Source organism: Paramisgurnus dabryanus, chromosome 10 (genome assembly GCF_030506205.2).
Source record: "Paramisgurnus dabryanus chromosome 10, PD_genome_1.1, whole genome shotgun sequence".
Taxonomy (NCBI): Eukaryota; Metazoa; Chordata; class Actinopteri; order Cypriniformes; family Cobitidae; genus Paramisgurnus; species Paramisgurnus dabryanus.
In genome coordinates, this window is record NC_133346.1 from 17,446,699 (window position 1) to 17,457,614 (window position 10,916).

The window sequence follows — 10,916 nt, forward strand, 5'->3', positions numbered from 1 at the left end:
AACCTTTTTCATAGTTTTCATGTATTTTTATAGTTTTAAAATAACTTTGGTTTTATTATAAATGTTGTGTACACATTAATTATATGCTTTTGATGGACCATAAAACCTAACTTATAGCATGGTTTTCAGTAAAAAAAAAAATCTAGTTTACTACTTTTATTTTTGTTCAATCATGGATTATTTCCTTAGTATTTTATATTTATATTTTATATCTAAAGATTTTACACAATGAGTGATTCGCAAGCGCTCTGCAAATCAGCTGCGAATCGGTTCGACCGAGCGATCAAAATGAATCACTCCAAACGAACGATTTGGACAGCGCTTGGGTGACGTGTAAATGTCAGAGCTTTTCATCGCTGAAATGTGCCGCGGTTAGCTGCTGCTGGACATGTCAATTATATATGATAGACATCACGCAATTCTGCTCCGGTGGCTGCGTTCAACAGCCGATAAAGCGACGGTGTAAACGGAGAAAGAAACAATCGGAAGGTCTGTATTCAACTCACTCCAGACAAAAGAAGGAGGATGCGCGATGCCGTGTTTGCGGAAATGTTCGTAAGAAAATATCCATATTACAGATGCCGCGCACCTGGTGACGGCCGATATCGCACCGATAATCGACCCATCAATCAATATCTTTCCCGTGACTCACAGTTGCTGTGGTTTTTTTCACTTCGTTACTATCGATACTACTTCCGTTCTGCAGGAAATGAGTTTCATTTTCAGTCTACGTTTGAATTAACTCGTGGCTTCTTCCTTCTGATGTTGGGTTATTAACTAACGTTAACCAGCTGAAAGTGATCATTACTCATCTTTTCGTATCATGCTGGTGGCAGGGCAGGCTGTTGGTGTTACTAAAGTGATGGTGAAATTGTTTCTAGCTGTATCTGTTCAAAGTAATATTTGTTTTTTTTAGTGTAGTCATCACTTCTTTTTCTTTTAGGTTTTGGGTGGAGCTGTTGTCAATGACAAACCTGCACCAAAGATGAGGAAGAATTTTGATAATGGCTTCATTTGTGAAGTTATCGTAAGGCTGCTGCTTCTAGCTGTGTTTGTGTGAGTAAACTTTCCAGCCAAAGGCATACACGTGACTCTTAGTATGTATAAAATAAGCTTTTGGGGTTTAAATCATAACCACCTCATCCATAACCTGTTCTGCCAGTGCTTTGTTGTGGCTTGGTGAGCGAGCAGGTTCATATTTTCAGCTGTGCCTCGGTTTGTCGTATTAAAAAAGTTCTTTTGCATGTCCTTACAGCCTAACCGAGAACCTGCCTCCATTTAGCCGAGAGATCCAACCTGAAGAACTCTGGCTATATAAGTTCCACCCTGTCAAAAAGGACCGCGTTCCCACCCGCCTAATGTTTGTAAGTGCAGCTTATGATGACTCATCCTGAAAACATGGATATAAAATTCAACTATATGCATGGTGCATTATGATATCTAAGTTGACCATATTTCACGTATTTACTTCTTTACACAGACTATCGCCCTTTGCACACCGTTAGCTGTTATTTTCTTCTTTGCCTTCTTGAAACAAGGTGGAAAGGGTGATGTTAAAGAAGCATCTTTGGGTAAGTGGTGTTTGTTTACTACAGAAATGTGGAGACAGTTATGGGTACCCTCCTAAAAATGAAGGTGCTACAAATGGTTCTTCACAGTGATGCCTTAAAAAAAAACATTTTTGGTTCCTGAAGGATCTTAACCTCTTTGTTTCTCCATGTTTGTTTTATTTTGCATACTTGACTCATACCGCTGTAAAACATTATCTCCTGATTTTGGTTCATTGCCCTGTCTCTGGTCCAAGTGCTTCGAACCGCACCAAAGCTCGGTGGAAAGCTTACCAAGACCCACCTTTTCAGCGGTCTCTGTTTACTTGTGCGAACCAAAGTTCGGGTGGCAGCATTCACATTTAGTCAAATGAACCGCATCAACTGAGCCATCGCACCAGAGTTTGTTTAACTGAACCAAATATGAGAATACATGAACACGCCCTAATGGAGTCATTGTTTTTTTTTACCTTTAAATGGGACATTTCACAAGACTGTTTAAAGATGTAAAATATCTTTGGTGTCCCCAGAGTGCGTATGTGAAGCATGTTAAAATTCCACTTTGTAGGTGCGAGCAAAAATGTGAATGTTTTTTGGGAGGTGTGTCCTTTTAAATGTGAATGAAGTGATCTCTGAACTAAATGGCATTGGGGTGGTTGAATAGTGCATTTTAAGGGGCAGTATTATCCGCTTCTGACATCACAAGGGGAGCCAGATTTCAATTGCATATTTTTTCACATGCTTGCAGAGAATGGTTTACCAAAACTAAATTACTAGGTTGTTCTTTTACACATTTTCTAGATTGAAAGAAGCACTTGGGGAACCGTATTATAGCACTTAAACAGGGAAAAAGTCCCTATGTCCCTTTTAAATAGTCTAAATGGACTTTATATAGAACTTTTATAAGTCTATTCACTGTAAAAAAAAATGTGGTTCACCTTAAAATACCGGGTTGCTGTAAGATTTGTAGTTAATTCTACTTAATAATATAAGTTGACAATTTTTACGCAACTTTTTTAAGTTAACTAACATTTTTAAGTTTAATTAACCCACAATTTTTGGGCAATCAGGTAACTAACTTTAAGTTGAACCAACAAATCTTTTTTTTACAGTGTACTACATGGTTACAAATTTACCGGCATCTATTCTGCTGTTTGTTTTTTGAAAGTTTGTTTGTGTTTGATCATGGAGGGAACCAGCAAAAGTTGTTTGGTTTACTTGAATCATTAGTTGCTTAGGACAAACGATTGCGCCATGATCACTTATGAACCAAATATACAGAGGCTGTGCTGATGACAGTCTGTGTTTGTTTTATTACTTGCTGTAATGAAATGACAGTCTTTTATCTTGTTTAAAGATGACATATCATGAAAATCAGAATCAAAAATTTCCATGTTTAAGTGCTATAATTGGGTCCCCAGTGCTTCTATCAACCTAGAACATGTGAAAAAAAACAACCCAGTAATTTTGTTTTGGAAACCATTCACCACAATCATGTGAAAAAATAGCTCATTGAAATTTGGCTCCCCTTGTGATGTCAGAAGGGGATAATACCACCCCTTAATCTGCACTTTCCAACCACAACACTGCCATTTAGTGCAGAGATCAACTCATTTGCATTTTAAAGGTCACACCCAAAAACACTCACACCTACAAAGTGGCAATTTTAACATGTTATAATAAAATATCTATATGATATTTTGAGCTAGAACTTCACATACGTACTCTGGGTACAATTTATTTTACATCTTTAAAATGTCTTATGAAATGTCCCCTTTAAGTTATTGCTTGCTAATAAAAATCTCTGTCTCCTGAATGATTTAGCTGCAACTTTGACCCTGGTGTTAAATGGAGTTTTCACTAATGCAATCAAGTTAGCCGTGGGAAGGTAAGTAGAAACATCCCCTTACTTATTCTCTGCATTTAAATAAGTGTAGTTTTGTCCATCACATTGTCACATCAATAGATACCATTAAAGTATTCAGTGTAATTGGCCAGATGCACATTGCACAAGATGGTATTTGTACGTTTCTGCCGTCCGGCAGTGTGTGCATTCTTGTAATGGAAAGTAAAAATTTGGTAAGCAAATGTGTAATTTAAATGAAACTGTAGAAAGTTGTCTATGTGCGACGAAGTAAATCGTCTTTACATTGCTGTGCATATTTTTGGGCAAATGTATCTCATTAAAATGCCAAAATAAGCTTTTATTCTTTCCCGGTTGATTCAGTCCATGCTTAGTGGTTAACCAAAGCAACCGTTCATTTCTACAAGAAAATGTAGCGTTAGGTACATTTTACCATTTTGTTTTGACAACCGGGGAAGCAGAACTAAAAAAGAAGACTGTAATATGAGTCCACTCGTTTTTAAAGAGAGAAGCACAGGGAGTTAGACAGACTGTGATAAAAACATTATACTGTATAATCATCACTATATAAATGGCAATGTATTGATTCAAGACCATCATCAGTTCAGCGCTCCTTCATTTTTTTTTACACCAGGTAGTTTACTAATGTTGTTGGAATAACATTGCATTGACCTGGCTATTTCTATCTGCTGCCTCCAAGCATTTTCTTTCAGGAAATGCAAATGTTGTTTATTCTTCAGTCACTTTTCAATTATTCATCCTCCATCCATTTAACATTTATTTGTGCATACTGTAATGAGATCTTCAGATGGGCTTTAATGTAAGATATTCTTCGATAAAAGCCTGTTTTACTCCCTAAGTACTGATTCTCACTGATAATTTCAGCTTGGACTGCGCTTGTTGAAAGGCACAGAGAGGCAAGACCTAGTCTTTTGATCCTATTGAATTTTTTGTTCCCTTTATTTCTTTGTCTCTGCCAGGCCACGACCTGATTTCCTCTACCGCTGTTTTCCGGATGGCCAAATGAACACGGAGCTTCACTGTACCGGAGACCCGGATGTAATAATGGAGGGCAGAAAAAGTTTTCCTAGTGGACACTCATCTTGTAAATACAGTTTCTGTGCTTATTTAATATCTCCATTCACATTCAAAAGATTATTTGGATAGCACACACATCTTTACGTGGATTAAACAAATCCTGGCATCTAATACTGCTGCAACCATTTTATGTTTTCTTGTAGTTGCTTTTGCTGGTCTGGGCTTTACTGCCTTGTATGTAGCTGGAAAGCTGCATTGTTTTAGCCCTTTAGGCCGGGGGAGAGCCTGGAGGTTGTGTGCCTTCCTCACGCCCCTACTATGTGCAATTATGATCGCCCTCTCCAGGACATGTGACTACAAACATCACTGGCAAGGTAAGACACCTTTTCTTTGATAAGTTAACACAGATTATCAAACGTCTCATCAGTGTACATATCATGTAAATGATGAATAAGATTTTACAAAATCAAGTCAACAAGCCACTACTGGTTGAGAAACCTGTGACATCATCATTCATCAATGCCTATTAATATGTAGTGTATTTAACATTTCTCCTTTCGCTATCTCTTTCAGATGTGTTGGTGGGGTCTCTTCTAGGTTTAGTCTTCTCCTACTTATGTTACCGACAACATTATCCAGCTCTGAATGACTCCGACTGCCACAGACCCCTTCGACTCAGAGAGCCAGTGACCCCTGCACAAGAACGCAAGCAGACCAACCAAGGCTATCTTTTACCTCTTTAGGGACTTATTCTGCTGGACCTCACCCGGACCAACAACTTAATACTGTGTAAAAGTTTACCTTTCCATCAGACTTGAGATGCATATGCTTCCTAAAGCCAGATGCTGCCATTTATGTCTATTTTGTGTATGTGGGCCGCCTGTCAAACTATGGGTACTTGGTTTAGACTTCCTGAACTGTTGCGGGTATTCACAGTAAATGTTTTGTGTATTATAGATGTCTTTTTTGAATGTCTTGAATAATTTGTATCGGATCAAGCTTTTTGAAGTTAATATGTGAAATATCTTGCCGAAAGACCTCAGTGTATGTTAAAACAGTTTCTCGGTCTATTTTATAATACATATTTATAGACTCTTCAGTTAAGACACAGAAAGTAAAACTTCTCCGAGTATCTTTGTCAATAAAGTTTGTGATGATTTATAAATGTGATTTGTTTATTTTATTAAGTTTTAGTGTTTACCAAAATGAACCATAAAAATGGTATAGTGGGGTAAACTACCAGTCACATGAGTTTAATAAAATACGTTTGTTTCTTATGAAATTTTTTATTTAAACTTTTTAAATGTTTGAAATACGTTGGACGTTTGATGTTGGACAGGAAATTTAAGGGAGAACAGCACAAAAATGGAAGAGGTGCAACTAACTTTAGTGTCTATGGGGTGTGTAAAACCCAGAAACAGGCAACAGTAAAATATATATTTTTGTTTCTTTTTGCAATAATTTTTTATTTATTTACCATTTTTGAATTTTTAAATAAATCAAGTGAGAAAAAATATATTATGTGACGTAACACAATGAAAATGAAGATTACATGGCGGTTTCTCAAACAAGGCTGCAGCCTCCGGAGGTCGCATATGCAGGCTTCATACGTCATCAAGCCGTATTTATTTACGTTAACTGAGCATTATATTATATCGCAAATCATACATTACAACAATTTACAATTAACAGTAAACATTGGCAGTTTCTCAATGCCAAGTTCGGACTTGCAACTTGACTCGGAAGAACGAACTCCCGAGGACAGGAGGACGCAAGCCCGGTTATATTGCAAATGGAACAGCAGCACAGTACTTGAGGTCGAAATTCAGTCTAACCAATACGTGCAGTCCTGGCTATTCTTATTTTAATTTATTTTTAACGAAATAAATCAAATGCAAAAACCCTTATATGTGGTTAAGGCAACACGTGAATACGCTGATTAGCTTTAATGTATTTATTACAAAATGAACTATGATATAAAACACATTTATTTATTTGTTTATTTATTTATTTTATTATAAAACCATTTATTTTAATATTACTAAACGATTGTACAACATAAAAATAAACACAAGAAAAACATCCAGTTAAAAAACGCAGTAATTTACTAGAGTGTTAAGATTATATAAAAATATATGTGATTTAAGTAATGAAACTTAACTTTACCATCACTTAAAAGGATAACAAATAACAGACTTATGAACAATAAAGATAAATAAATTGATGAGACAAAAATGCCAGTTAGATATATCCAAAAGTAATATTTTATGTCCATCACACCGGATGTTAAATATGTTTTTCAACTACAATTTTTTTAAAACTGTAAATAAATTAAACTTCCGTCAAATATCGTACACACATCTTGGTTATTGTACATCTATCCGTAATAAACGTCCTAATGCTAGAAATGCGTTTTGTCTGTTTGTTTGCTGTCTGGAGCTGTCCGGTGCTGTCACGTTTATCATGTTTAAATACCGTAACCGACACGTGACACAGAGGCGATCTGTTTTTATTTTTTTTACAGACGCGATTCCTTTTATGACCTAATATGGAATCCATGACAACCATAGAACGCCAGCTCTCGGGCTATATAAACCGCGGTTCCACAATGTTGTTGAGTTATTCTGTGGAAAGCTTAGGAAGAGAACGGTCAACCTCAAAACACTCTGTTGAGGAGAGTTCAGGACAGGTAGGAGAGGAAGCATCTTAAACCTTATGTAAGTGCTGTCCAAACTGAAAAAACAACTTGCACTGACACATCTTAAAACACATCAGTTTTTCAAAATGCACAGAAGTAATGTATTTAGTAAGGCATGTTTGTTAAAACTAGTTATATATCCTAATTAAACTAAGGCCTAGTTATGGTTTAGGATAATCCCTGTACGGGAAACCACCCCTATGAAGCATTGGAAAAAAAACTTGTGTAAACGCTAACCGCTTTCATTCATAATTATAATAATTAATGTGTTTTTTTAGTAGAGATACAGGGATGTATGTTATGCGTCGTGTAAATTGTTTTGGAAACGAATCGCTTAACAAAACGTTATTTACAATGGTATACTGAAATACATTTAAACGTCCAAAATAATTTTTAAAATCAAACAAACGTCCGCATAGACAATTATTTAAAAACTAGCCCACATTGTATAAGACTGTGCCCTTAAGGCAATTTTTCAACCCAGGGCCTCGTTTAACCCTACATAAAAATCCAGCTAAAACCGGCATAAACTGGTTTTAGCGGGTTTAGGGTGGCAGTAGCGGGTTAAGGTGGCAGTAGCCGGTTTAAGCTGGTCCTCCTAGCCTGGCAAAGCTTGCAATCCAGCTTAAACCAAATTTTTCAGTAGGGAAGAGAAGTAGCTTTCGCTGACTAGGTAGGATTTGCCCTACTTTTGAAACACCTACGGTAAACATTTTAAACATTTTGTTTTTAAACATCAACTTTTGCGCTTATGATAATAAATTGACTTGCTTTTATAAATCAGAAATATTCTGCGTCAAGTAAATGAACACAAAACAGTATAAATAAATAACAAAAAACTGCGATTAAATGTTGGGTCCTACTTTGGGATGTAGTAATATGGTAACAGTAAACACCATTTGATAACATTGCTTTAGCTAATATAATACTTGACATGTTTATTAAATAATGATTATTACATGTTGTGTAAATAGAAATGCTAAAAATTCGATTAGATATAGAGTCCTGCTCTTTGATGTTGAATTGTTGATAGGTGGGTGGCTCACGGGTATAGTAATTTACCATGAAACATTTAAATACCTTGTTTTAAAACGTCCAAAAACTATTTTGGAATCAAACCCGTAAAGATAATTATTTTCAAAACAAGCCAGCCACGTCAACCCACTGTACAATATTTATGATAAAATTGCCATATTTTGTCTTCTTGTTTTCTTCTGTGAGTTAAATATTTTTTACAGATAGTAAAAACACTTGATGGCATGTTTTTAAATGACAAACTCATGTAAATGAATTTCTGTTGTACTTCATGTCCTTTGTCTTGTCTGATTTTTGCAGGACACAGTTGTCGATACCAAATGCCTGTTGCATTAGATGTCATCTGAAAGTCTTAAGTGTCACATGGACATGCAGTATTGCCATTCATCCACTTATACAGTATGGTGAAGAATGATAGTTGAGCTCATTTGGTTTGTGTTTTAATTTAAAGGTCTATTTGACAAACTTCAGGAGCGGGAGGCTGATCGGAAGGGCACATCTCAAAACATGCAGCTGGACAATGAGAGGTATTATATCCATTACAGCTCTCTTTATTTCTTACCAAATCTTCAGTAAATGTTAAAATGTGCAGGTGTAGACTAACCTGATTTTGTTTTTGAGCCTGAAATGCATTAAAGGGATAATTCACCCAAAAATGAAAATTCTTCCATCATTTACTCAGCCTCATGTTGTTACAAACCTGTATGAATTATGTTGTTTTTGATGAACACAAAGGACGATATTTTGAGAAATGTTTGTAACCAAACCATTCGTGGACCCCATTCATTTCTATAGTAGGAAAAATAATACTATGGAAGTAAACTTTTGTGAACTACATTGAATGTATTTTGCAGGTTCCTCCTACATGCCCTGATCTCCACCCCTCTAACCAGCTGCTGCTTCAACCTCTCGCTCTACAGGCTACAGTCGGTGTCCTCGCTCAGAGTGAGTAGACCTATTATTATTATTATTATTTGGTGGTCACTTAAGTGTTTTTTGAGGAAGTGCATCTTTGTGTCATCTGCCTCAGGTTAAAATCTTTGCCCACTGGATGCTGTGTCTACTGGTCAGACACTTCTGTATAAGTTACATCTCTGCACATGACTTATTCTGTGGTGAGGGTAAGAACGGTAAATCTTAAAACACTCTGATGAGAAACACTGTAAGACAGGTAGAAGGGGAAACATGTATACCTTATGAAGCATTAAGATATTCTTTCGTTGATATTATATGATACCAAAAATGGTAGACGTAAAGCCAAACATTTTTAGAAACGAAACGCTACCAAATATGATTAGTAGTGCTAAAGCATTACACACATACATATATTATTTTTTTATTTTATATATAAACTGAACCAAAATATATATTAAATACAAATTTACTTTAATCGTCTCAAAACTTGAGGTCGCTCAAAGGTCCTTGTTATTAGATTTGCTTGTTTCCTTACTTTGGGTGCAGTGCTCTGTGCAGGACTATCACTTTAAACCCACAATCTGGGGGCACTCTTTACCGGGTGGGTCAAGGTTTGGGACTAGCATAAAGACATAAATGGCCCTACTTTTAAAACCCCTAAGCATCTAATTTAAAGACCAATTTTTCTAACATTATAATCAATAGATATATTTTTAATAAAGATTATTATGCATCATGTTAATATGTTAAAACAGATGTAAAGGCCAACAAGTTTTTTATAACTAATATGATTAGAAGTAGGGTCATGCCCTGTAATGTGGGTTGGTGGCTCACAGGGCAGGGTCCTTTAGTTATTTATAATGAAAATATTTAAATACCTTGTTTCAAAACCCCTCTGCAAGTCTTGGACTTCTGGGGTCTACGACCCTACCGACAGAGCCCAACAAGAAGTCTTGGACTTCTGGAAGTCTTGAACTTCCTGGGTTTCTAAACTGACTGGCCAATCTTGACGACAGGGCCACATGCCATCCTGGAAGTTTTGAACTTCCAGTGACTGTGACCCTACCGGCTAAGCACAACGAGAAGTCTTGGACTTCTGGAAGTCTTGAACTTCCTGGGTCTATGAACTTACTGGCCAATCTTGACGAGAAATGTCCAGAGCATACGGTCAAGCGGGACAGGGCCTCTTGCCGTTCTGCAAGTCTTGGACTTCTCGGGTCTCCGACCCTACCAGCAGAACCCAACAAGAAGTCTTGGACTTCTGGAAGTCTTGACTTCCTGGGTCTCTGAACTTATTTGCCAATCTAGATGAGAAATGTCCAGAGCATACGCGCAAGCGGGACATGGCTGCTTGCTGTTCTGCAAGTCTTGGACTTCTGGGGTCTCCGACCCTACCGACAGAGCCCAACAAGAAGTCTTGGACTTCTGGAAGTCTTGAACTTCCTGGGTTTCTGAACTGACTGGTCAATCTTGACGACAGGGCCACATGCCATCCTGGAAGTTTTGAACTTCCAGTGACTGTGACCCTACCGGCTAAGCACAACGAGAAGTCTTGGACTTCTGGAAGTCTTGAACTTCCTGGGTTTCTGAACTTACTGGCCAATCTTGATAAGAAATGTCCAGAGCATACGCGCAAGCGGGACAGGGCCGCTTGCCGTTCTGCAAGTCTTGGACTTCTGGGGTCTCTGACCATACCGCCAGAGCCCAACAACAAGTCTTGGACTTCTGGAAGTCTTGAACTTCCTGGGTCTCTAAACTTACTGGACAATCTTGACGAGAAATGTCCAGAGCACAGGCGCAAGCGGCACAGGGCCGCTTG

The 10,916-nt window shown here is 37.3% G+C and overlaps 1 protein-coding gene across 5 annotated transcripts; it reads left to right on the top strand.

Moving 5' to 3' along the window:
• Positions 1-304: 304 nt before the first annotated feature.
• On the top strand, positions 305-5,614 carry plpp5 (phospholipid phosphatase 5). 5 transcript variants are annotated; one of them, XM_065290516.2, is made up of 8 exons: positions 305-551; positions 944-1,056; positions 1,256-1,364; positions 1,481-1,571; positions 3,372-3,435; positions 4,392-4,516; positions 4,653-4,823; positions 5,023-5,614. In XM_065290516.2, the coding sequence occupies exons 1-8, from the start codon at positions 402-404 to the stop codon at positions 5,190-5,192; spliced, it is 993 nt and encodes a 330-aa protein (XP_065146588.1). In that variant the 5' UTR covers positions 305-401; the 3' UTR covers positions 5,193-5,614. The 5 variants fall into 5 exon arrangements, with proteins under 5 accessions (XP_065146588.1, XP_065146592.1, XP_065146591.1 ...); XM_065290520.1 differs by having other exon boundaries at positions 352-489; XM_065290519.1 differs by having other exon boundaries at positions 431-555.
• Positions 5,615-10,916: the final 5,302 nt, after the last annotated feature.

Bases quoted from the DNA above. Each gene is read 5' to 3' on its own strand.
- plpp5 (XM_065290516.2), top strand. From the start codon at position 402: ATGATAGACATCACGCAATTCTGCTCCGGTGGCTGCGTTCAACAGCCG. The intron at 1,365-1,480 runs GTAAGTGCAGCT...TTCTTTACACAG, and splicing joins TTCCCACCCGCCTAATGTTT to ACTATCGCCCTTTGCACACC. The intron at 4,517-4,652 runs GTAAATACAGTT...GTTTTCTTGTAG, and splicing joins TCCTAGTGGACACTCATCTT to TTGCTTTTGCTGGTCTGGGC.